At 41.8% G+C, this 27802-nt stretch overlaps 1 protein-coding gene across 6 annotated transcripts; it reads right to left on the bottom strand.

Annotated features, from left to right (window-relative positions):
- Window positions 1-27802, bottom strand: MLF1 (myeloid leukemia factor 1). 6 transcript variants are annotated; one of them, XM_066619103.1, is made up of 10 exons: window positions 27695-27802; window positions 22365-22515; window positions 11478-11522; window positions 11299-11343; window positions 10353-10397; window positions 5158-5244; window positions 4338-4466; window positions 2922-3081; window positions 2554-2686; window positions 1-1320 (listed from the first exon to the last, which is right to left on the bottom strand). In XM_066619103.1, the coding sequence occupies exons 1-10, from the start codon at window positions 27739-27741 to the stop codon at window positions 1209-1211; spliced, it is 954 nt and encodes a 317-aa protein (XP_066475200.1). In that variant the 5' UTR covers window positions 27742-27802; the 3' UTR covers window positions 1-1208. The 6 variants fall into 6 exon arrangements, with proteins under 6 accessions (XP_066475200.1, XP_066475202.1, XP_066475203.1 ...); XM_066619105.1 differs by lacking the exon at window positions 10353-10397 and having other exon boundaries at window positions 27695-27801; XM_066619106.1 differs by lacking the exon at window positions 11478-11522 and having other exon boundaries at window positions 27695-27801.

The following is a 27802-nucleotide window of genomic DNA, read 5'->3' as shown; positions in this document are numbered from 1 at the left end:
TTTTCCAAGTAATAATTATTATGTTTATTCATACAAGTTACAACTTTTAACATAAATTTAAAATGACTTATTAACATTAAAGCATGTCAAACTATAAACCTTAGGTAGTGGAAAGAAACCCACTTTATTATGACACTGCAAAACCAAAAATCTGTTCCAGTGGAATACTAGTACAAACCTTAAAAAGATACCTAAGCAGGACTTGTTAAGAACAGACATTAAAATTATGGTTCAAAGTCACAAAACTGCATCAGCTATACAGTTAAAATCAAGTTCTGAAACTCTTATCTGCATTTTCATTTACCTAAGTGCTGTAATTAGATTCTTGGGTTTTCTACTTCTGAAAACATTATCTGTGATATTGTTTTTGTTTAGGCAATTTATAGATAATCATGTTGGTAACGTTCTAAGTAACAGTCAGATTCAACATGAAAACTAGATGAATTTTAAGTGTTCTAAGCCAACAGTACAGCTCTTTACACCACTGCTAAACAGGAACAGCTTATTGTAATGGGTAAGACAGAAGCTTATTCCTATTTCAAAGGGAAGAGCAACATGCTGCTTAACTGCACCAAGGAATATAGCAGAACTAAGAGAAGAAAGCTTTTTCCAAGGAAAAAGGACCGAAGAGTGTAGGAAAGGAGGCTGCGTTAAGGGATATGCAAAACAAAATGGTAAAAAATTCAATTTTTTTGTGCAATTGATCTTTTTTTTACATGACTTAGCTATCAACAGACTATGTAATAAAAATATAGTACACATGCTACTCGGTAAAGTATTGCTTTAAAGCTACAGATATTCCTTTACAATGCCCTAGTCTTTGTGATTGATTGGCTCATCACCAGAACCAGACCAAGATGGCTTGAGTTACAAATAGCATTCCTTTGGAGAAATGCACACATGTAGCTCCAATGATACCATTTTCTCTCCATGCTTGCCAAAATGTTCAACGTTAAATGGAAGCTACGTGCTTTAACATTCTACTTCCTATTAAAATATAATAATCCCATAAAGTGCTTTTTACTATCAATGCTTTATTTTTTACTGCTCAAAGCCAAATGTTACCAAGAAGTTGGAGCTGTCATGAACATCCAGTAGTTGAAGAGCAAAATTCACTACTATTAAAGACAGAGAGCTTGGTCTTATTCATTGATCCAGAATCATGGTTATCCTCCGCCCAAATCAGCCAAATACATAATACACAGGCTTTATTTTTTGCTGTTCTTGAGAGGAACGTGTGATCCCTTTATATTGAGCTTCTCCACCAAAGATCTAGGCCTCCTGGGTCCCTCAATGGCTGTTCTTGGGTGGGTCTTCTCTCTGAAATAATAAAAAATGAATACTAGAATTTCAAGATTTTTATACAAAGCTATCTTGCATAGTAACTATTACATATTTGAAAGCAATTGACGCCTTTTCTCAAGACAAAAAACAGATACAGACACACAGACAAATGTACCCCAAAGAAACAGGAATCTAAAGCTACACCATTATCTGTTTTTGCACAAAGAGGATGTAACCTGGGTTCAAATTCATGTAAACCTCACCTTCCCTGGCATGAAAAGAACTATTGCCTAGAAATCAGTCTACATTCATGATCAAGTGATGAGATCCTACTAAATGGGACGGTGGGCAAGAGGCCAAGTACAATGCAACCCTCTCTGTTTATGTAGGGACAGATGATGTTGGGACAACCTCTGGTTTTCCCATAGGCTTTGTTTCTTGCAGGTCCTTCTCACATAGCTCTTAAGTTGCACAGCCAACAGATCAGGGGCACAGACCTTCAATCTAACCTGTATGGTTGGTTGGTGACCTTCAGTCTCGAAAGACTATGGTATAAGCCTACACCACCCAGTATTCCCAAGCTGTCTCCCATCCAAGTACTAACCAGGCCTGACCCTGCTTAGCTTCCAAGATCAGGCATCAGCATTAAATAATGCCTACATGCACAGATAGGTGATCCAGGTGTCAATACCACAACCATTTGCTTCTTCAATAAATATAATTGATCGATAGTATCTTAAGGTATCTTAAAGATCTACACCTAGATCTGTAGATATACAAAGAAAGCTGATGCAGCATATTGGTCCAGCTGTGAATCCTGGTTTGAATGTTGCCTCTGCCATGAATGCACTGCCTCGGGCAAGCCACTCTTTCTAAGCTTCAGCTCCCCAGTTGCACTCTGCAAATACTACTGCTTAAATATCTTATAGGTTGTTGTAAGAACAACATCAAGTTCATATACATGAGCACACTCAAAAACAGTGGCACCCAAAGTGTGAGCCGGGGCTCCCTGGGGAGCTGCAGAAACCACCAGGGGAGCCATGGAATCCTCATGAAAAACCTGCCACCCTATTCAATGTATAGGATTGTAGCCCTAATGGGGAGCCGTAGCCAATGGCCCAGTAGGTCAAGGGAGCTGCCAGTTGAAAAAGTTTAAGAACTATTGCTCAGAAAGCACTATACAAATTACTCTTTGATAATTTATGTATCTTTTTCCATCAAGAAAAAGAGGCAAGAGAACAACAGGACGAGGGTAAGCAGGGGTTATACCTTCTTGTGGCATCCTCCTTGTTTGCATGATGGACACGTCTATGTCTTGGAGCATCTATAGTGTTTCTCGCTCCAGAGGGCACAAACCTCCGAATCTCTTTCTGCCATTCTTCATCAAACACATGAGCTTCAGCTGTAAAAGAAGCAACATGTTTAAAATGTGAACATCCTTGTTTGATGCTATCAGCACCAGAAGTGCTTAAAGTTGCTACATCTTAATACAAAATAACTAGGAATATATAATATGCACACACAGTCTTTTTTCTGGGCATGCATGAATACTGGGCATGCATGAAGTAACCATGTAACACATTATGTGACCTTTAAAAGCGCAAAATACTACAGATGTCAGCCACAAGGTTTCTTACCTTCATCTAAATTGACAAATTCTTGATTCAGTTCTTCATCACCAGTTCTGTTGTTCTTTGCTTTTTGAATGATATGAGCACGGTCCTGAATGTGATGGCCAACAGACATTTTTTCCAGTCCACTTTCAGAATCTTTAAGTGCTTTCCTGGTTTCTTTAATCTGCATAACAAATAGGAATTAACACTGAAAAATAATATGTCCAGTCCATTTTTTGATGTTTCCTTTGGAACCAAACGTTTGCAAGGTTATAGAAACAGCATATGTAGCCAATGTATTGTGCTTCAGATTTAAACGAGGTGAGGAGGGAAAAAAAAAGAGTGTAGGTCTAAACAAGCTAAAATCTGAGCAAGAACGCTGCACAAGGTTGGTACATTACGTGTTATTTTTGCAGCAGCAGTTCCCACTGTTACATTGAACAGCTGCTTGCCTCTTCAAGAACTGGCTTATCCCTTCAGCAGTAACAACTGCAGCAACAAAGAACAGCAGGCAAATATCCAATTGTGTGCACAAGTCTCTGCTTTCCATGTATCATCACTTCTTATAATTATGGCTACAGCATGCAAATCTATGTTTTTCACAGGAAGGAGCTACAAATTTTTTGCCACCATCTCAAAGGTCTTTATAATAGTATTCCGTTAGAACAGTTTCAAAACCTTCCAAAGTTTAATCTAAATATAGCCTGCGAATGGACCGTTCAACTACAGAGATAAGTGCACACTGGTATTTGCTACATGAAAGGGGCACCAACGATTAGTATGTCATACTAACCAACTTGAAAATCTTGGCTATCACTTATCGGTGTGTTCATAAGTATTATTAGAAACTTTTTGATAACCAAGTGCTGGTTTGAGGCCTGAAGTGATCTACTCTGGGTTATTTTCAACTGCCTTCTCCTGCTTGCATATAATCTTTCATGAACCTGACTTCATAGTTCAAATTTAAATTTCTTAGCCAAATTAGATGCAACAGCTGTGAGGAAGTCAATGAAAGGGCATCTTGAGTAGTATGTAAGTTCTTAAGAACTAAGGACTTCGTCTGAACAGATGATTCAAAACAGCTATTTTGTGTTACTCCCAGTTAACTTGTATGAAGGATTTTAAACCTAAAATGATGCCATTACATTCAGATATTCAGCATTTGATGTTTCTCTTTAATCTCATTGATGAATATTATGAGAAGCAATGCACACAGAGTGTGCCACACACAATGGCTATAAGGTCTGCTCACTACAGGAACCAACCCTGTACTCATAGACTCCCCACTCCCCTTATGCACTTACTTTCTGGTTTTCAGTAAGCCAGCTTGCCATTACATCGGAATAGCAATTGATGGTTTGCACTTGTCTGTAAACCAGATTTTACACATATTTTCCCACTTGAAGGCTGTAGATTCATTTCAAAGGAGAAACACCTTACCCCTCCTGGACCCATGCGGGTCTGAGACGAAGCCTGGAAGACCTTTGGAGGTTCATCACCCATCTTGGAATAGGTCATCACTGAGGAAGAACTGAATGAGTGTGCATTTGGATCAGTAGCCATTTTATCCTATGATTAAATACAATCAATTATTAAAAACAGAGTAAAATTCAGGACAACAGAACAGAAGCCAGGATGGTACAGTGTGGCATCATTCATTTAGACAATGCAAGACAAAAAACGTAGGTGAATGCAACTCCGTCTACAGATCTGGAGTCATGGCACACTTAAAAGGGTAGAGTGTTCAAAGTAACTGAGCACTGTAACTACCCCAGATTCCCTTTTTAAGGCAAGAATTGGATTTATTATGGGACAGGGGAGGCGTGTAAATGGTCAGCAGCCTGGGCACCTCTGGCAAGTAAAAGTAGACCCTAGGAGACCATAAAAAGGCATTGCAGAAATTGATTCCTCTTTTCTCGCACATACATTAAGGCATTTTGACCAGTCTGAACAAACAATTTTCATTTGCAAAAATTATTCCATCAGCAATTAGACTTAGAGACATGGTGGCTGTTGGGAAAAAATAAAGCTTTCCTTTGACAAAATACACAACACACAGATAAAAAAACATGGAGACTGCAGTGTTTTTAAAATTGCACCATTAGGGGGAAACTCAAGCAAGAATGAATTCAGTCTCCAAAATGCATTGCTAAAAAGTTTCTGCACCAAGCTATACCAGTCAGCACTTCATATTTTATAACTTTCTTCCCCTGAAATTCTAGTGCAGTTTAGGTATAAATGTGATGCGAGGATCACTTACAAAGCTTCTCTGCAGTTCTCGCATATTGTTTCTCATGTTTGACATCATTTTATCCATTGCAGAGAAAGGATCCCGGAAGTCCATGTTCTGCCAGAAGAGAACATCATAATTTTTTAGTGAGAAACAATAGCTCAGTGCTCTCCTCAGAGTTTACCTACATGCATCATGATGAACATTACAGTTTTGTAATCTGACCCAAGGGGGGGGGGAGAGGAGGGAAGCAGTTTAAATAATCCCCAGTCAAAAAAAGAAAAGCACAAGCAACAAGAAGAGCACCACTGTAAAAAGCATAATAGAAGGTATAACAACAAAAAAGGTTTAAAATGTTTGGTGGGTTTGGGGGTATGTTTATACCAAGCGCATCATTTTTTGGTCATTTTATTATCATCATCAGGATGAAATGGAGGACCTGAATAGACTGGATCTGTGTCTGCCCAGCTAATAGCCCTATGGGCCTGCTAACATCCCTTTTGTTTGGCTCTCAGATTGCTGGAGCCGAAAGTAAAATAGGTAATTAAACTACAGGTCTGTTCAGAAATCAGGGAGACTTTCCCTATTAACCTCAAAAGAACTCAGTTAAAATATGGATTGACTTCATGCTTGGATTTTTAGATAGCTTTCAAGCATAGTGACAGCTATGAAGCTATCACACAAATCTAACCAAAGCAACACAATAATGACAAAAGCCAGTTCATATGGTCATATTAAGGAACACGCAAATGAACATGCCCTCCCACATAGCTTTGAGAATGTTACAAGGAATTCAGAGACACAGCTTGATTTCTAGTGCATACAACTTCTAGGCCAGGGGTGTCAAACATAAGACCTGGGGGCCAGATGTGGCCCATGGAAGTTTTGTATCTGGCCCTCAGGCTCTCATCTGCTGAGCAGTGCTGTGGTGTTACTGCTGAAAGGACAGCCCACGTGAAAATTGGGCTCTCATATCTTGAATTATGATCAAGATTTGTGTATTTCTGTACAATCTGGCTCGTCCTCTTAGGTCATCAGAGAAGGCCTTTTTACAAGTGCCGCTGCCTAGGGAGGTACGTGGGGCGGCGGCTAGAAACAGGACCTTCTCAGTAGTGGCACCAACGCTATGGAATTCCCTTCCCCTTGACTTAAGAATGGCTCCCTCTCTTGAGACTTTTTGGCGAGGCCTTGAAGACCCTTCTGTTTAAACAAGCCTTCTGAGTTCTCTGCCTTTTTAACATCTTTTCAACATCTTTGAATTTTTTACAGGCCTGATTATTTTATGACTTGCTGCTCTATGCTCTTTTTACTACTTTTTATCTGACTGTTTTTATGATATGTGTTAATATGCTTTAATCTGTTTTTAAATTATGTTTTTAATCTGTTTTAACCTGTTGTAAGCCGCCTTGACAAAGGCGGGGTAAAAATAAAGTTGTTGTTATTATTATTATTGTATTTGCTCTTCTGTTTGCAGCTAATGAATTCCTAAGTAAGAAAAAAGTGCTTATTTTTGATTATGACCTGTTTGATTACATCCATTCCTGCCTAATGACATGACTTCCGGCCCTCAGCAGGCATCATGAAAGCTATTCGGCCCTCGTTATGAAACAAGTTTGACACCCCTGTTCTAGGCAGTAGGCTTTTGAGATAAAATAAACAGAATCAAGCCTTTCTTTTATAGCGCCAGATTAGGTTATAGTTAAAATGCTCTTAAAAGTCCCTAGTATTTAAAGGTTAGATCTAGTTCAGCATTTCAGAAGCTGTTGTGTGTTTATTTGTAATGTAAAAATAAATTTTTACTTGCTATGGAGGAAGATATGGTCTGATGAGAAAGAGAGAGGCACCAGACAAGGAGACTTGCATGACAGACTGTTAACTTGGCCTCTGTGTCTATTATGACTTAACAGTTACCAAGGCTACTATTTACATAGATACCATTTGTCACATGCATTCCAACCAATGCATTTGCACCACAAGAAACACAGTGAACATTAGCAGAAGCATGCAGAAGCCTTATAGGAAACAAACAGGACTTACTGATAGGTTTAATGCAGTTTACAACTGTGACTATATGTACCAACCCCCAACTCCCAGTCACTGATAATGAAATCCAACCTCTGTGTAGAATTGGGCAAGTCATACAGATTTGTGGGCAAGATATATTTTTCTACACTAGATTTTCATATACTGTGTAGTTTCATGGAAAGTATGAGGAATATTCAGTCCCTAAGTTAAGGGATGGAAAGCTTTTGGGTTCCCCTCAGGGGGAGAAAGGCAGGATAGAAATATGGTAAATAATAAAGTCAGGAAAAATGAAGTTCAAAAATAATTAGTGAAACTTCCAGTGAGGTCAAGAGATTTTGAGTCACTTAACCTCTGAGCCACCATACCTGGAAGCCCAATCAAACCCTGTGCACCACAGATGCAGCTATGCCAGGGTTTTTCAAACGGGGGCGTCATGACGCCCCAGCCAAAGAGCTCTGGCCACTTTCCCCTTAAGGGTCAGGGGGGAGGCAGTGACACGATCCCCAGGACTGCGTCGCTAAGGGGTCTGCAGGGACTGAGATGCACTCACCAGTCCCTGCAGCAGCCTGTTAGGGGTGCGGGAAGCCCCGCGTGACCTTCTGCAGGGCTCCCTGAAGCTTAAAAAGTGAAAGCACAGCGATCATGCTCCACTTCTGGTCTTGCGGAGGCGGAGCACGATTGCTCCACTTTCACTTTTTAAGCTACGGGGAGCCCTGCAGACAGGCTGCTGCAGGCACTGGTGAGTGCATCCCAGTCCCTGCAGCACCCTGGGGAACATGTCACTGCCTCCCTCCCGCTCCTGCAAGAACTTACTGCGGTTCAAACTCTCCCTGAGAATTTGAAAACTGCTGAGCTATGCATTACTAAACTGTCTGGTAAAACTATGAAGGCTGTAGATACAAAGTTGTATGAAATGAAACTCAAAATTCTCAGGTGCCATGTTCTTTACCAGGTGATACACTTCAGGTTTGGTAATTTCTACACATGGTTCCAACTGGAGAAATATAGCAGAGAGATAATTTAGTTAATCGTTTCCATATGCATAAAGAATCAAATTTCAATGCTATAATTGACTGTCCCAGAAAAAATAATGACAGAAATTGAAATGAAGTTTTCATGCTCAGCATGAAGTCAGGAACACAGTGTCAAAACAATGTCCTTTAGAATTAAGAGTCAACACTGGAAGTACCAGTGCTTATGTAGACAAACTTCAAAGCATACCCCAACCCTATTTAGTTGGACTGTATCCCAAGTCTCAGTTAAAAGCATAGCGCAATATCCATCTTACAGGTTAGGGACTGTAGGCAGGAGAACAGTAGATTTACTGCTATTTGTTCATTGCAAAAAAAAAAAATGTAGGCCAAATGTAGTGCCCTCTAACACTGGGGTGAAGACCACACCTCTCAAAAAAACTAACATGAAAAAAGAAATCCAAGTATTAACAGAATACCATGACATGGCTGCATGGAAGTGGGGTAATCCTGGCAAACAGTGAGCTTGCCACTGTTACAAAAAACAAAAAAAACCCAACATACACACACACCAAACCAAACCTAGATCAGCAATCCCATACTGGACTGATACTGCAAGAGAGAGTATGCAAGGCCGTAAGATAGTCCACACAAGCAGAGATCACAGGCAAGAGGGAATCATAAGACCACCACAATCCACATGACACTTGCAATAGTGGCAGGCACGCTAGTTAAAGAGAAAAGAGGTACTTCAAGCCAAATAGTAAATGCCAAATATAAATATACACAATAAAAGAACAACGTTTCCATAAACCAACAGCAGCTTGAGTTCTGGTGAAATGCACTAGTTTCATAACAGCAGCTATTATAAATGAGTGCACAATCAAAATCGCTCCTTCAGCCGCCACAGCTGTCCCTGCACTGGCTCTAAGTGTTGCCAATGTGCCGTAAAGCACGTTTGTGACTACTCATGAACTGGCAGCACTGGCCCTGCATCCAGGAGCAGCACCAGATAGAGCAGGTAGGCTTGTGCTGGGCAGCACAAGGTGCGGGGAGGGGGAAGAGGGCAGGGAAGGGGCATTTCTGGGTGGAGGAGGGTAGAACGGGGAATGTATCAGGCCCGAAAGCGGAGCAGGATCAGTTGAGGCCTTCTCTGCTGTATCCTAACCTCCTTTCTGGCATTACACTGGACTTCCTGGATTTGCGCCAGTTATTTAACTGGCGCAGATCTAAGAAGCCCTATAGGGCAGGCTGGGGTGTTACTTGGGGTAAGGGGAAGTATATCCCCTTACCCCAAGGAGATGACCAGAAGCCTCCTAAGCTGTGCTGAATACAGCGCAGGCCAGGCAGCTGGTTGTGCCGGTGCAAGTTAGGATTGGGCTGTAATTTACATGTAATGCTTCAGTAATGTACCTGTAAATAATGATACATTTATTCTGTGAAAAACATTCCTGTGAAAATGGCTCGAGAAGACCTTAAAGGGGTCTTCCTCAGAAGTCGCTGGGTACCTACCATATTTACAGATAGAACGATAATTCAACGGCAAAGGAAAATATCACTAGCACAGGAGACCCAAAGCTATTGCCATTCCTTAGTTATATACTATTTTAGAATGTGCATTATGTCTTTAGTTAACTGAATTGTGACAAAAGAAATAGCATGATCCTATTTATTTATATATAGGATCTGGCTCCATGTTGGCTCCCTGGACTTTGTCAAACCAGACTCAGCTCCACCTTAGGGAGACTGGAGCTCTGCTCCAGTCACGTCCAGAGGGCTGTCTGTAACCTGCACAAGCTGAGCGCTTCTACTTGCGGCCTCTGTGGGCTTCAGAATGGCCGTTACGGCCCAAAAAACGCTACTTACAGTTTCCATAGGGAAACCGGAATGTTGTTTTTAATGCCTTATAAGACATCTGGAGGCCCAGGGAAGCTTCAGAAAGCCTTCCAGAGGTGACTAAACCCTCTGCTAAAAGGGTTGAAGGGGCCAAAGACCACAGATTTTGCTTATCTATGGTTTTCAAGATCCATGGGGATCTCTCACAAATACCGTGGCCCCACCTGTAATAGGCAACATAAAAAAGAGTTTAGCAGGACGAAAAATGCATAGCTGAAAAACACTAACACACATAAAGGATACTGCAAAAAGCTTAGACAAAGGTTTCTTTTAAAAAGGAGACATGCCCATATCACCAAAAGTTAAGAATTTGTGTGCATTTAGTATACTAACCATGCCACCAAAACAGCCAAAAGGCATAAAGGGAAAACTCATGGTCTGAAAGAGAAAGGGCAGTTTATATCAATTGCCACATTAGTGCTGTAATCTAAAGACTGAAGGTATGCAGACTGCCGGCAAAATTCAGCAGCAGATTATAAAACTGAAGCACAATCTGAGCTTTACCAGCTGCCAAGCTCATTCCCTGCATTTCATGTAAAAGCTTTGCCTCATTCAAGATGCACACAAGTTTTAGCTATTGATCTAGCCAAAATACCTTGCAGTCCCTATTCCCGGCCACTGTCCTGCCCTGTCTCTGAAACCTTGCAGCCCCTCCCCGTTTCTCACTTTTTAAAATGGTCCAGTTTCCCTGTTCTATTCAGTCACTCATATAACTGGAAGCTTTATACATTTCCAGCTGCAGACTTATTTTAGTACAAGTTAAGACAGTCACTTCATGATCTGACTTAAGATTCCTAGGCCCACTCTGGATAGATTGGGTAAAATCTGTTTAGTGTGGGGGAGAAACACAATTAGATGCAACTGTACATGTTTAATGTTTATTAGGAACAAAACCAAAAACACCCAAAGGGTATAACTACTAGCGGGGGAGGAGGAAGCAAGTCAGGGATAAGGCCATAGTTCAGTGGCAAAGCACATGCTTTGAATGTATCAGGTCCCAGGTTCAATCTCTGGCATCTCCAGGAAGATGCGGAAAAGATGTCAGACTGAAGCCCTGGAAAGCTGCTGCCACAGAGTAGATGACTGTGACATAAGTGGACCAATGAACTGACTTAGGAGAAGGTAGTTTCATAAGTTTGCCACAGAAGCAGCTTTTCCCCCTTAAATCAAGGGGACACAAACTGAAATGAAATGCAACAAGAATTCTGGTCTGGATGGGCTCTAGTAACATAACCCCATCACCCAAAGTTAGACATTTGCATTTCTTTAGTATACTGACCATGCCACCAAAACTGCCAAAAGGCACAAGCGGAAAACTCATTGCCTGAAAAAGAACATTAGTCAAGGTAAAATTGTTGCATCAATAACATGGGATAACGATTTAATTTTATGCGCACAGAAAGAAGGCATGCCCATATCACCAAGCGTGACAGATCTGCATTTCTTTAATATACTAACCATGCCACCAAAACTGCCAAATGGCATAAGGGAACAATTCATTGCCTGAAAGAGAAATATCAACTTATGTGAATATTCAAGATACTGCTAAGGGTTCATATTTAATAGACGAAATCTGGAATATTCCAATGCAAGCTTAAACAAGACTCAATATAATAAACTCTGAGAAATTAGATATGATGGCAGCAGACATATTTGGTATTCATGTAACTACCCCGTTCACATGGAAAAGTAGAGTTGGGCATGAGTGCCTAATTTTAACACATTTACAGCCGAATTCTATGGGCTGCCAGAGCTGCATGGTACAGTGCTGCTGAAATGGCTGCTGCAGGGAATATTTGTTCCCTTACCCCATGTAGAACTCTGCTGGCCCCAATGGGTCTTTTTGGATCCGTGCCAACTCCTAAGCTGGCGCAGAACTGAGGACACCCATATCAGGTTCTTCAGCTCTGGAGCAGCTTCTGTCGCCATCCCCACTGCCCTCCTGGGCCCCATGCACCCACCAGCCTGCCCTCCCCCTACCCAGTTCCACTTCCTCCCAGAAAAGCCTCCCTGCCGCTTGGCAGGGGTACTTACCAGTGGAAGCCGAAAGCTCTTCACTGGTGTCCTTCTGGTACTGAAGCCCAGTGCCAATTGGTACTGGCCTCTGCTGTTAGAAGTGAGTGCAGCACCGGCATTGGCGAGCTTAGGATTGGGCTGTTAAACACTAAAAGGGACAAGAGGAGCGGAACCTTTCCTCCACTGTTTCTCTCTGTCTCTGAACTCTCTCTCCCCCAGCCTGGCTCAAACACTTGAAGTGAGCCAAATAGTGGGGTGATAGGTGAAGCGGGGCGGGGGATTCTACTCCTTGTCTGTGCACTCATTTTGATGTTAAAATTAGACCATTCAACCCCTTGCTTTATATGCTATCAGGACAGATATGTGAACATAACATGGCTGCTGTAATCATTTGACTCCAACACTGACATTTTAAATTAACAGTTTATATTGTATTTAAATAAATGTATTTTAGTACACCAAAAACATTGTCCTATGAAATAACAAACCTCTGTACTTTACATACCTCCTGCTTTCCTAAAACACTCAATTCAATCAAGACTCAGTGAAGTCAAGATTAGCCAGGTCAGATGGAGAGATGTTGATTAAAACCAACAAATCTATTCCTACTCAACATATAAATTTTGGTAACTAAATTTCAAAGGGCTGGAATAAATTGCAGGTCAGAAAAATTAAAATAAGCAATGCAGTTAGTCTGCATACAAGCACTCACTTTATGTAAGAGCAAAAGATTAATGTAGAGTTAGCAATGAAATACATACGTATTCTCTAAAATATTCATAGAACCCTGGCGATAAACCAAATAATCTCTCTCGTGTCAGCAGTTTCAAAGGTCATTGCAAAAGAGTTCTGAGTAAATCTATCACCATATACAGAAGGGTCTGACTTATAAATCCACAGTGAAAAAATTATATGCTAGTACACATATATAAATAGATGATGCTATAAACACTATGTAATGCTGCGACCATCAGAATTTGGCAAACTATTTTTGAATATCTCTGCATGGAAAAATTACTTGAGAGTCTGGATATAAATTTCAATTTGCAAAAGCACACATGAATTATACCAAACTATCGCATGGAAATGTATTCCATTAGAACAGCAATTCTGTACTTATTCAGTAAACTCACAATACTTTTTTGCAGTGTGACCACATATGTTATATGTAAAATAACCCTGTCGTTTTTTCAGACCTATGGCTTCCCATTCCAAAGGAGAATGGGAAGTTCAGCCCTCCTAGCAGTGATTCACTATAACAATTAGAGTGCAGAAGAAATTCAGTCATGTATTTGAAGGATCTCAGAGATGGAGTATTTATTTGGTAAAGTACTGCAGCCACAGGAGCAACTACACAACAGCTGGGTTTGTAACATTTATTACCTTTCCGTAGACTAGAAACCTAAACAAAAGCAACATTTTGCTGCTGAACAATCTAGATTATAATTGGTAATTTTGTTTGTTAAGACTCAATCACTTAGCAATGTGATCACTTAGCACATTTGTAAATAGCAATACCTCCTATAACACTGTTTCCTATAACACTGTTTCTTTATAACAGCAACAGTTAACAGTTTCTTGAGTGCAATGTTTACAGTATTACAATTTTTTAAAAAAAAGTTAAAATCCATAAAACTGTTCCAAAGATCAGTGCAGAAAAAAATACAACTATCTGTACTGCCACCCCAAAGAACTGAGTATTCTGTCTAGTGCTATACCAATGAGAATGGAGAATTCTGGCTAGCATGGGGCCAATTACTTGCTACCTCGAAATGTTTCTGGAGAGAAAACGGTAGGCAAGGCAATTTACCATAGATGACTTCTTCAACAAGACATCTTTAGTTTCCAAGGATGAGCCACAATCTGGCTCAGCCTACTGGGAACGACTCCTCCCGTAAACTCTCACTGCTGCAGTGTAAGAGGACTGATAGCAGTGGACAATCATGTCGCAGCTTCCAATCTAATGTACTGCCAAAATTAGATCAGTGTTATAACCTCCTACAGTGTTGCTTCACAATGCACTCTGTTTTCCAGGAACATGTCCATAGAGCAGGTATTTCTATACTTATGATCAAGCCTCATCTCATTTAAGTCAACAAATGTAATATCAAATGACAAAACAAAAGCACTGTGATCACTGGAATCAACACAATCTTCTAAAAAAGAATAAAATTTAAACTAAATATAATTTTTTTATCTTTTTACAAAATACATTTTTATTGTTTTGCATGTTGTATACATGCAAGAGTCAACCACAGAGTCAACCACAGAGAACACTTGTTAACTTAAATTGTACATGAGGAAGAAGAAAAGCTAAGGGGGTCAGCAGGTAGGAAGGAGAAGGCATCAGTTACAAAAACAAGAAAGCTTTTCATTATTTCAAACTTAGTACAAGGCTAACACATTACTTACTATACTACTTAAGCATATCATGGAAGAGAATTTAAGCCTAATATATCTAACCAGAAAGAAATTGGGTTAAAGGAGGAGACCACAAGTGAGAATTCCTATTTAAAAATGTAATATAATTATACCACCATGCAGGAAAGAAGCCTGTTTTTCTTGCTTTGTTGTCCTTTTATGTTAAGTTTATCCATCTAAGCTATTTACCATACTCTTTGAAGCCATGATGAGTTAAAGATTTCCTGATAATGTCCAATGCTTGGCTGTCTCCATTCTAGTGGCTGCAAGTAGCAACAATATCAAGTTCTGCAATTCTGTTGTCTCCTCAAACAAAAGCAAAGCCAAGATTAAACCAAGAAGCAGGTTTAACTGACTGGTTTGGAAAATAAGAGCTTGATAGCTGAGCAAACACACCACTTGTGGAAGCACAACCCTTTTGGCCACAAGTTCTCAAAAAAGTAAGGCTAAGTAGATTGAAAATAGGGTGCAGATTCAAAGGGGTGATATGGCAATGATACACTTAGACCTCCCTGCCTGGTTGAACAGTTGAAATATGGTGGATCTTGTTTCCCATCTAGAATATTTATTCCCATCTAGAAATTACTACTTTTTCTAATAATAACAATCTAGCTAAACATTTTGATGGGGTGATAATCATAATAGTTTGGGAGCAAAATGCAAGTAAAGTGACATTTACTTCTGCACCCACTCTCTGCACCCACCTTCACCCCAGACGTCAATACATAACACAGGCCTGCAAAACTGATGGTCAGAAAAACTTTTTCCAAAATTTATGGTAATTTATATGAGTGCTGAATGAATGCAAAAATGCCATCCGTTTTGCCCTATCACCTCTATTTTGGAGACATGGCCTTGATACTGATTGGTTCAAGCCATGCTGTGGGCTTCCTCATGAGGAAGTTGCCTGATCCATTCACTGATTAGGCAAAGCAGAATCTCCGAAACATGGTGACAGGGCAAAACAGATGGCATTTTTGATTCAGCACCTCAAATATACCCAGTAATAGGTTAATGTTTAAGGCACCAACATGGGTGTGGGCCAGTGTAATCAATGCAGGAATACAAGTTATGTCTTTGAAAATAACTTGCACAATCTTTGCACTGTTTTATTTATTGGTCCATTTGGTTATGGCCTGTGAAAATTTGATGTACTCCAGTCTGACGGACAAATCCTAGCCCAGCTCCCTTTCACCTTCAACCTAAGGTTACTTTTCCTATTTGGGTTTCTACTCTTCAAAGGATGAACACATTTCCAGTGTTTGAGGGAGGAACGTTGCTTGCTCCTTTCTTTACTGGAACTATAAATAAGATTCTGAGTGAGTTCTTTTTCTTTAATAGTTCCTTTGATAAAAATAAAACATGAGCCCAACATTTCGCTTAAAAAAATAAAACTGCTAACTCTCTCAACTTGCCTGAGGCTCAGAAATATTCTCCAAAATATTCCTTGGTTTATGACTGATCTGACTTTTTTCTGATGGGTCTCAAAGAAATATTGGTGTTGTCAACTCACAGTGGTGCCTCTTAATTAGGTTCCCAAGACCTTTTATATTCAACAAGTACACCTTTAGCTCACCCATGTTTCTTTAATAACATCTTGTCTAAGTTTCTTGAAGTGATCTGCCAGATTAAACTAGAGTTCATTTTTTCCCCATGTCTCAGCGATTGTTATCTGATAGATTGACCTCAGACATCATTTTGAAGTCTACCTGTATTCCTGCTCATGGCCTACCAGTACAGCTTGGGACCTTCCTAGTAACACAGCTTGGTGTGAGAAGGATTTTCACCATTTTGCAGAACTCTAGTGACTGTTCTTAGTGTTTGATGTGGTCTATGGAGATAAGTTTTCTATTGCAATTATTTTGGAATGCACTTCCTTAGTTTAACTTTCAAGTTTGATTTGGGGGGTGTGGAGTCAGACATCCTGTTAAGGGATCATCCCCGGGCCTGCAGGTAATTTGCAGGCTGGATAGTATCAGGCCCTGAAGCCTTGGCCTGACTGCGCACAGCATCATGGGAAGAGATGATGCAACATCTGGTGATGCATACCAGGTGACTGTCACCAGGTATGTCACCCCATGTGCCATCAGAGTGACTAAGCACTTTCTAGTTCACTCTGATTGGCAGTGGCAAGTATATACGCCAGCCAGGGCAAGCTGGATTGTGGGAGATGCAGAGTAGAGTTTGTGCCAAAGGCTATGTCAGTGTGATCCGTGAATTGTGTGCTATCTGGACTGTTGCTGTATATATTGTACATAGTAAAGAGACGTTTGGTGGAGGACTTCTGCCGTGTGTCGTCTTTGTTCCCGGGAGTGCCTACGCTTTGGCCTTGAGAGATAGGTGGAGAGTGCAGCCGGACAGCTGCTTGCTGCGGAAACTATACCCACATGGTAACACAGCCATCTTGGGTCAATGACATCACCACTACCCTGTTTAAGCCTAATTCTTAAAGAACATGACTGAACCCACACTGCTGCAAAACAGTTATTTCCTTGTAAAATAAAAGCAGTAATAGAGACTATGTAAATCCATGATCTAATAACAGAATTATGTGCAAGTTATGTGTAATAGATCTTCATTATAGCAGCCATACTTGCCAAATGCACAGCCCCTCCAACCTGGTAATTCTATCTATCAATCTCTCTCTCATTGCTTGGCGTAATCATCAGTACTCAACTAGACATTAGAGATTTTTCAGGAACAGCAATCTGGATATAAGCTACAGCCCTATGTATTTTTATGTACATAGTAATTAGCAGCTAGCTTTTATTTTCCCCAGTCTCATATTAAATAAAAGCCTGCAAAGGGCAAATAAAACTACCAAAGTCTGTTTGGACAATAGCTCACAGTCAAAGCATAAAAGTTATGTTTCGTACAATTTAAGAATGTCAAGATCTATTGATCCACCACATGATCAGGGTGAACTTCTGTGAAAATATACCTCTCCGAATTAGTGGTGTAGCTAATGATTGTGTAGTCCAGTGCCAAGCTCAAAATGTTGCCCAGGAAGTGATGTCACAACTGGAAGAGACATCACGCCCAGGCTTTTTAAAAAGTGAAAATTGGGAAGAACCCACCTCATCCCCCTAGCAGCTCTCAACATACTTGCTCTGTTGCCTCCCCCCAATCAGTGGCATAGCTAAGGCATCTATCTACTACCTGGGGTCAAAGAAGATTTTGTAGCCCCCCCTGCATGACAAAATCAAATTTAAGTGAATAAATAAAAAGATATTGGTTCCATGCTATATCATAATAACATCTCACTGGCACTCAGAACAATCAGTCTCATAGGTCTGTTTGGAGTTAAGCAAATCTACTTTTTGTTCCATAAGGCAGTTGTGTTTTCATTTTCCTGTTAATTGGCCATAACTTTTGAAAGAATAAAGATATTCTAATACAGTTTATTTCATTGCATTCTGCATTAAATTACCTTTCCAATGATATACAGCATGATGGTATTATTCATACATACCAAGATTTTCACAATTTTGGTCACTAGTGTCAAGCTCAGCTTGTTGCCCCCCCCCAAGCTTGATGTCCGGTGCAACTGCTACCCCCTGCACCCCCTTAGCTACGCCACTGCTCCAAAGCAACTCAGCAGATAGTGGAGTAAATCCTTTATTATATCTTCTCTGCAAATGCAAAGTCTAGAATTAAATGGAATATCACTGGAGATACCATTTTAATACTGCATTTGCACTTCTGCATGTACAGGTACTGTATATGCCTGTGCACATCCCTGCAAGTCTAAACACTGCAGCTGAGATGAGCTCTTTTTTTGATCATATCCACAAAGGGGAAAAAAGTCTTCATTTGTTTCATGCTTCCATTGAGCATGTACTTCAAAAGCCTCACTTGTCTCAGTCATTCAACTGCTCTGACTCATTATGGCCCTGTAGAAAGGTTAAGAGCACTGGATAGCTTTCTGGTGATAGAGCAGGAAGGTTTTGCAAATTTACCAAGAGTTCACCAAAACTGGGTTGTGGGCTAAGATCTCTCTCCTGTTGCAATAAGGTTTGCTAGATAATCCTGAATGCACTTCATTCGAAGCACCAAGAGGGGCTTTAGAAACATGATGATGATGATGATGATGATGATAATGGCAACTGACAGTCTAAGGTCCCTTTGAAATTAGGGCTTAGATAAACAGCAAGCATTTTCCACCACCACCTCCTGTTATGTTTGAATAGAAGTGAACAGTTATCTCTTAAGTTCAGACAAGACTATGTGGTTAAAGAGGGTGGCAGAGGTGCAATAGTGAAGTTAATAGACTGTATCTACCAAATACAAATTCCTAGGGTTGTTACTGGAACAAAAGATTGAGAAAACCACATGTACAGTTATCTTTTATCTGTATTAAACAGATGCCTAACAGCCTGGTGCTGCTCAAAGCTAGAATTGGATCTGGAGTGAGTCTAATTGTACTTCTACTTGAAAGTAGCAACCTAAGTATAAGCACAAGGAGAAAAAATGACTTGGCTGTTACCCTTCTGACTTGCAGGTGACAGTTTCTGCAGCTAGTAGCTTTATTAGAGCAGCTCTCAGCATATAGATTACTGACCCTGGCACAATTCCACAACCTCCTGGTGGTGTTATCCTTGAACACAAATTCCAGGGGATTAGTTCTGACACTGTGGCCTGGTTCAGATGTCACATGAAACAATGGATTAATAATTGTTTAGTGCAGGGGTCTCCAAATCTGGCCCGGGGGCCAGATGCGGCCCACAGCAAGCCTCTTTCCAGTCCCCTCTTGTCCCCTGAAAGCCTCTGGCCCACTCAACTGAACATGACCAGAACTGTGCTCTGATTGTGTCTGGAGGGTGTTTTGAGGGCCAAGGAGGTTGAATGAATAAGCCCATTCATTAATTTATTCACTTATCTAAGTTCCATCTCTAATTTATTTATTTAAACTTTAAATTTTTTTCCCGGCCTCCACACCACACCAGATATTTGATGCGGCCCTCTGGCCAAAAAGTTTGGAGACCCCTGGTTTAGTGTGACAGTAACAAGCCTTGGGCTTGTACATTTCCCACCTTGCCCAAGGCGAAGAAATATTCAACCTCCATATATGGTTCAGAGCAGTGGTCTCCAAACCCCACTCTGGGTCCAGATGCAGCCCACAACAAGCCTCTATCCGGCCTGCAGCAAGCCTCTGACCCACTCATCTGAGGGCCCAATCCTATTCAATTTTCCAGTGTCGGTGCAGCTGTGCCAATGGGGCATGCACTGCATCTTGTGGTGGGGCATCAGTTCCAGAGGCCTCCTTATGGTATGGGAAGATTTGTTCCCTTACCTTAGGACTACATTGCAGTTACACCAGGGCTGAAAGTTGGATAGGATTGGGCGCTGAATGTGCCCCGAGCTGTGCTCCAGTCGCATCTAGAGAGTGTTCTGAGGGCAGGGAAGGCCATTCACCTCTCCTCAGAAAGTCTTCTAAAAGGTCAAAAAAATCACTTCCTGGTTTTCCTGAAAAATCAGAAGTGATGTTTTTGGGCCATCTGAAGGTCTTAGGTTTTCTGAGCCTTTCTAATGTATTTATTTAAATTTTATATTTAAAATTTATTTATTTTTCCAGCCCTCAACACCATGCCATATATTCAATGTGACCCTCTGGCCTAAAAGTTTAGAGACCTTTAGTTTAGAACAATTCATATTATTATGAAGCCCAACTTCGGCAAACCCCAACTTCTTCTAACCAGTTTGTAATCAAGTCAGGCTATAAAATGGGATTGTGTCACCCAACCTCTGAATCAGGACTAAGTAGGCCTTTGAAGGGCTTCAGACCCAATCCTATCCAACTTTCCAACACTGATGCAGCTATGCAATGGGGCATGTGCTACATCCAGGGGTGGGGTGGAGGAATTCATGGAGGCTCCTCAAGGTAAGGCAATGTTTGTTCTCTTATCTCAGGGCTGCATTGTGGCTGTATCAGCTATGAAAAGTTGGATAGGTCTGGGCCATTCAACAAAAGACATTCAAGAAGTTCCTTCAAATGCCTTTCAAAACCCCAAAACTAACATTAGTATTTTTTCAGGCACAATATTTTGCAACACAAATATAGTCGATAATAAATTAAAACCCCCGAAGTTATTGCACTTGCATACTTGAAGATGGCATATCTATTTGTATAAGTTTACTTTATAAATGAATTCTTACCATATCAGCAAGTCAGTGACTTACACAGCACAACCTTAAGCATATTGAACCAAAGGTAAATCCCACCGGGTTCCATGAAACTGACTTCCTAGTAAGTGTTTATAACTGTTCTGCATGGTGAGATATATCTAATTTACCAGCACGTTACCAGTTAAGACAGTGGAACAGGGATAATATTAAAAACATATGCCATATTGGACACACCAGCAAAAGTGAAATGCAAGTTTCAAGTCCTTAAGTGTTAAGTATTTCTGTTAACATTCTAGTTCTGGGTGACTAGTTACATAGTAAGTTAAACATAATTATCACCAATTAACATGCAAGAAACTAAGTACAGGTGCAGCCTATTTATCCACGGATTTTTTATCTGCAGATTTGTCTCAATAAGAATGGGGTGGGGGAACCAAAAGTCACACACACCTTTGCCTCCTTTGCCCTGTGCTGGCATCTCACTCCATTTCCAGGCAGCCCAAAACACTGCAAAAAGGCTCTGCCTCACCCAGGCAGGGAAACAGCCCTGGAAGAGGCTCCCCTTGCAAAGGAACAGTAACACTCCTGGAGCCCCTGAGCCAGCAAAGAGGCTGAAGAGGGGAAGGGGGGGGTCAAAAATCTCTGTAGCCATGTGCAGCAAGGTGGAGCTCTCTCACTCACTCACACAGGGCAGGTGTGGTAGCAACAGAGGGAATTGCTTTAAAAAACCCAGAGAGTGTTTGCCAAATTCACCCCCCCATTGAGATGGTGCAGGCAATCACCAACACAAGCAACCCCCCCCCCCATGGTGCAGGCAATCACCAACACAAGCAAGCCTTCCCACCAAGCAAAGCATGAGATACAGCCTACAATCCTCTCCACACTTTCCTGTGAGTAAGCCCCATTGACTGAAATGGGGCTTACATCTGAGTAGAAACGCATAGCGCTGGACTCTTAAAGATCAGCATCCCAACTGTGAAAGAAGCTGGGCAGCTGGCAATGGGGAGGGCTGAGTATGGAGGGGAGGGGATTGATAACAGCTGCCTTAGTTTCCTTCCATCAAGAAGCATCAGGCTGCAGTGTATTTGCATAACTCTATGGAATTTAGCACAACGCGTTTTTTTGTCAATTGCGCCGTCATGGAACAGAACTAATGCGGATAAATAGGTTCCACCTGTACACCAAAACTGAATTAACTTGCTCTTGCAGCAAATCAGCAGAAACTGGCACCCAAAAACCCAGCGGGCAGCCAAATCCTGAGCTGCTTGGGGCATGCAGCTTCGGCGATGCCGGATCCTGCGTGTCACTTTCATCCCCTTCTCCTGGGTAAGGGAAGTAGCTCCGCAATGGGGCTAACTCAAAGGCAAAGGTGTGTGTGTGTAGGGCGCTAAGCCCCACACAAACGTGCCGGACCCACCTGCCTCCCTCCCCCAGCATGCCTCCTGCTCACCCTCTCCCTGCCTCCCTGTCACGCCTCCTTCCCGCCCATAATCTGCCCTCTGCCTGCCTCCCCCCTCCCCGGAATGCCTCCTCCCAGCCCCTGCTTACTGTGCTGCAGCTCGGCGATCCGTGCGACCACTGAGAGGTGGAGGACAGGTGCCCACCCGGCACTAACCTAGCGCTGGCCAGGTTGTAAGCCTCACAAACATGCCTTATGGCACGTTTGTGACAGTGCACGCCGGAGGGAAGGCGGCGTGCCAAGCTCAGGATTGGGCTCGGAGAAGTGCCATTCCTTGCCACTAATTATACATTATTATTATATGCAAGACTACGAAGACATACCTTGTGATTGTCTCTTGGAGCAATGCGGGAATCAGGACTTGCTCTTTGATTCAGCATTCCTTCTCTACTATCTTTAAGAGCAGGAAATGGATCTCGCCCAAAAGGGTCAAAAAGGTGACACATGCGTTCATGATGCATAGCAAAGGGATCCCTGATGAAGATATGGGAGGGAGGAAAAAGAGAAAAAACAGCTCATATATAACGAGGCATTTAAAAAATAGGCACGCTTCTATGTTGTTATAGAAGTCACTGTTTTGGAGGTGAGTGCACATTTCCAAACTCTTTGTAGCCAAGGCACACTGTTTTTCCCAGTTTAGAACAGATAGCATATTGCACCCCCAAAACATTAGATGGCAGCACAATGAACAGCATCTCATATGCAGATGGAACAAACCACCACCTCTTGTTAGGCAATTCTGGTGTATCTCTGCATCAGCAATGATGGGTTTATTCAATTACCCCTATATGCTGTATCTTTGCAATTATTTCTTCTCCAAAGAAAACAAACTAGAAAGGAGCTCAATGTCTCATTCCTTTTTCTAAGAACATTAGTGGGGGTTTTTTCCCCCCAAATCACATTGATGTGTCCTGGTACACAGTTTGGGAATAACAAAGTACATATTTCAGTGTTATCTATCATTGGCACCTGAACATACATCATTATAACAAGAAAACAGGAGCAAGAATACCTTATGTCACATTACATTGCTGGTCGGCAGTGTTTGTTTTCCTCTCCAAAGCTAAGATGCTTGTTTGTTGAAAATAAGCTTGGCTTGCAGCATTAGTGCTTTACACAAAAGTTTTATAAGAACAGCTGGTTTGGTACAAGACATTGGCCGCAACAGAAGGGTATCAGGAGGGATATACCACAAACTCTTCCTTGACAACCAAAACACACAGAGCTGCCTTTCACAGGAGGAAAACTACTTCTGCAACCTGTCTGAGCTATTCAGAAAAAAACTTGGCAGGCAAAGGAAACATTTTGGTCGAGATCAACTCGAGCTTCCCAGCAACAGCTGCTTGAATAGAAGGCATTTATAAATCCAATTTTATCCTAGACAGTATTTCTGGCTTGCAGTTCCAAGATCTCTCCTTGTGAGGCAGCGGAAGCTTTCGTATTAGTACACTATTTTAGAAGTTAATTTAACCCAAAGGTGAAGTAGCCCAATCCATTTGCCTGATCTGCTATGTGGACTGTGAACGCAACATGAAAACCACAGTAGAGATGAAACTCTGAACAGCTCCTAAATCAGACAATTGCCATCTATTACGGCAAAACTGCATGAGCTGTAATTATTACATGCAGCACCAACGGTGTCGGTACGTTCTTTGTCATTTGAATATCTGGAACTGATGCAGCCAGTAAAAGACTAACATACAAGACACATTGTTCATTCTTTCTCTGCGGCCCTGCTCCAGGTGCCATCAGTGAACAAAAGGTATCCATTAAGAGAAGGGCCTTTTCAGGGGTACTATCTACCTTGTGGAATGCCCTCTCTTTAGATGCTGGTATGGCCTGTGCTTTTTCCGGGTAGCCAGTCAAAATTCAGACTTTATAATGAAAGTTTGGAGGGAACTGAGATGTTTATGGCACTGTTGGGCTTTTGGATTACTGGTTCCAGTGTTGCCTTTTGGTGCTGATGCTGGGATTTTTGGTATCTTTGTTATGTCTCCACTTTTATTTTTGTTATTGTGTGCCTTGGTTCTCCTGTGGCAAGAAAGGCGACTACAAATCCTTAAAAAAGGAAACAAATTATGTTTTGCTCCTACATCTGGCTAGTCATCTGTATTGAATATGACTTTACAAACCAGAAATGAGATTCAAAAAACTACTACTAGCCTTTTATGTTTCATCCCAGACTTATCCACTGGGATCACACTGAGTTATGGCATATACTGTAACTTTGAACCTTCTGCACAGATTTTGGATTCTTTCACTCTGCAGTGCAAGCCCTCACTGAGAACTCTGGAAAAGCAGATTTGGAAAAATGAGATCCTGACAAGTGATGATACTTGAACTGGGGACTTCCTGCTTCACCTTAGCAACAAAGGTACACCCAGCCTGCAGACAGAAGTATATTAACTGTCAGTGTAATTATCAACTTGAGCCTGCTATTACCCTTTGGTGCTCCCATTACAAAGGCAACACATCTTGGCACGTTCCTGCTGCCATTTTTAACTTTGTGCATTCATAAAAGTTTATTCCTTCAGCATGGATTCTGCTGACACTTCTTCATGACATCCACAGAGCAAAACAGCAGAACTGTATTTGCAGTTCTAACACAAATGCTTGCTATGAATTGTTCAAGTTTAACCCCCTGCTAAGTTGCAAAGGGAACTAGAATAAAGAAATTAGGTTACATACACTATAATCTGAAACTCAGATCCAGCACTGAGCCCTGATACAGCAGGACTACTTTCTTCTCCTGTAAGGGAGAGCATGCACAGACATATGGCTTTGGCATCCATTCTTCCACTAACTTCTGCATGACTAAAAGACAAGATGGGAGGTTCAGAAGAGGGAGGACCAAGGACAAGGAGAAGAACCTGCCCATGCATGCAAGTCTTTGGATTGGTGCCCTGGAATTTCAAGGAAGAGGGAGTTGTCTGCAGAGCTGAAAGCTTTGTCAACTGCTCTAGAAAAGAAGCACTGAAAAGCTGCTGACGCACTCTAAACATGATAGGCAAGTTCCACTCTGACTTCAAAAGCCTGGTGACCTTGTACTTTTTAGCTTAAGGAGATACACCACAGGTAGGATGGGGTGTGCCCTCACTAAGGGAGGGAGTTCACTAACACAAACGATGGGTGGTCAGTTCAAACTGAGCCATATAATCAAGCTGTATTAAACAAAGTATACACACAAAGATGAAATTGGACCTCAAAGTTGCATAACCGATTTCAGACTGGGCACTCATAAAGTATTTTAACATCACAGATGGATACTTAAAACTATCCTTGGTTGAACTTGGTCATACAAGTAGAAGGCTACCAAGAAGCTGCTTGCTATGCAGTTCTGATCACACACACACCCAGCTATCTCAAATACTGAAGTAGTTTAGAAATGTTTACAAATATCTACTACAAGGAACTCTGCATCACTGTTGTATTCTGAAATAATGAGCCACCATTGTGTTCACTACTGTAATGGTAACACCATTTTAAAACAAATCAGATCCCTACTTGAGAATTTTGAATCAATGTAACCAAAATATCTCAAATGAGAACAAAAAAATATCAACAGTACGCTCTCCTTTTTTTGCATACTGTGAAATATGATAGGGCAAGACAGAAATAAAACAGAAATCTTTTGTCTCATTTGGTCAATCTTCTTGCTTTGAGCATTTTTCAATATGAACAAACAACCATTTTTTTTAAAGGCAAGTCATTAATTACGCAATAAGCAACTTTTTAAAAATACAAGTCTTTTTCCATTTGTGTGCCTGTAGTTTTAATCCTCCTCCCCTACCCTTCAAGTTAAAACAAGAGACTACCTGGTTTGGTATGCTGAAGAAGTGTCAAAGAAACAGGGAACATTTTTATACAAGGTCTCCTAACTGTAAACACAGAACCATTGTGTGCGTGTCAATGCTGGTATCTGACAACTAAGCATAGAGGTCAGTGACCCAGTTCTACTAACAGGGAGAAGGTTCCAGGAGGGTAATCCTGCCACACACAAAAGCCTTAGACAAAAAGATTAGGAAAGATACTTTCTGGGACTAGATTAGTTACCCCTAGATTAAACTTCGACTACAGCTACCCTAGTTAACACTGTGTGTGTTTTTTTAAAGACTCTTTTCAAGTCATGGTGCTCAACTTCAGCAGGGGAGTCCATCTCAGCATAGTATCTTTCCAGTGGTTCTGGGGTGTATGTGAAGATAGTAAGCCCCTTTTGTAATAGAGACCCACCCACCCCCACTGCTTTGTGAATATTTTGCAGAAAAAGCAGTACAGTATATAAACACTGTATTTTTTAATAATATATTTTAAAATGATAAGAGTCACTTCATCAAAAACACAAAAGGTTATCCTCATTTGGCATATCAGGAAATGAAATTTACTGAGAGAAACACACATTTTGCATATCTCTGCCTAAATACAGTACACATATTTGGCAAGTTTTCTCTCTCTCACACATACAACTGCTAACAGTTGTGCCCTGAAATAAAATTGGTACAGGGTAATTGCCCCTCATCCGGACTACATGGAACAGGAAGGGGTCTGGATTTTGGCTTTGTCTGGATTTTGGAATCATTGCATAAACAGAATGAGGAATGCTTCCTCCTGCTCTTTTCACTGTAACCCATTTGAGTGTCTGTTGTCCTCTTTGACATTTTTCAACAATGCCTGTGTAGGCACACACCACAGAGTTGAACTTACAGCCCGTGCCTGCACTGTACATGGGAATGAGCACAAGACCTTCTAGCATTCAAGCTACAGAAAACAAGTGTGGACCAAAAAAAGGTCTGGGTTTTGGGATAGTCTGGTTAAGGGGTAACCTATCTGTATAGAGATATTTCCAACTTTGTATGGGGAGGAAGATAGATTCTAAACTAAAGTAATAACAACAGTAGACCAGTACATGAGAGAGAGAGCACTACTAAAACATTGACAGTTCAATGCTATGCATCATGTCTACTCAGAAGCACATCCCATTAGAGTCAATGGGGCTTACTCTCAGGAAAGTGTGGATAGGACTGCAGCCTGAGGAAACCTGCCCAGGCTCTGAAGGATGCAAAAGAAATGCTCAACCTTCCTTCCTCCTGCATCAATAGGATACCTACTTCTTTATTTGATTGACACCCCACTTTTCTCTCAGAATCCAGCTGGCGTCCTCTGTGAGGTGGGGGGTTACCCTGCACACCCCCCCCAAAACCCCCCTCAAAGCCAGGGACATGCAGTGGGGTGGGGAGGCTTAGCCTCCTGACCCACTGGAGTCCTCCAAAAAGCACCACCACCGTTGTGTAACACCACCACCTGGGCTTGGAGCCCAGATCTACCTGCTGGGTGGACCTGGGCTCCCCTGACTGCCCTCTGGAGCCCCCTCTTCCAAGCAGGTAGACCTGGGCTCCCTGATGGCCTCTGAGGCCAGGGTGTGCTGGGTGGGTAGACCCGGGCTCCCCTCCGACTGCCCTCTTCCAGGCGGGTAGACCTGGGCTCCTTCCCACACCTGGAGCCCAGACCCACCTGCTGGGCCGACCTGGGCTCCCACTGCACCAGCCCGCTGGAGCCGCCTCTTCCAGGCAGGCAGACCAGGGCTCCCAGGCATGCTCTCCCGTCCCCCAACAGGGTGGGGGGGCGCACACACTGGCTGAGGCTCCCCTCGACGTACCGAAAGAAGGGGTCGTCCTCGAAGACCCTGCTCAGCCCTCCGAACATGGCTGTGGCTCCGTCCCGCTCTCCGTGGGGGCTGCGCGTCGGTCTCCGGCTCTTAGAGACG

The sequence above is a fragment of the Tiliqua scincoides genome, chromosome 3, assembly GCF_035046505.1.
Source record: "Tiliqua scincoides isolate rTilSci1 chromosome 3, rTilSci1.hap2, whole genome shotgun sequence".
Taxonomy (NCBI): Eukaryota; Metazoa; Chordata; class Lepidosauria; order Squamata; family Scincidae; genus Tiliqua; species Tiliqua scincoides.
This window is presented reverse-complemented; position numbering and strand designations above follow the sequence as displayed.

What these genes read in the sequence shown, in the direction of transcription:
- MLF1 (XM_066619103.1), bottom strand. Translation starts at nt 27,741, where the DNA reads ATGTTCGGAGGGCTGAGCAGGGTCTTCGAGGACGACCCCTTCTTTCG. An exon ending in TTGGCAGTTTTGGTGGCATG is followed by an intron (nt 10,398 to 11,298) that starts GTCAGTATACTA and finishes TTTCTCTTTCAG; the next exon opens with ACCATGAGTTTTCCCTTTAT. An exon ending in TTGGCTGTTTTGGTGGCATG is followed by an intron (nt 5,245 to 10,352) that starts GTTAGTATACTA and finishes CTCTTCTGGCAG; the next exon opens with AACATGGACTTCCGGGATCC.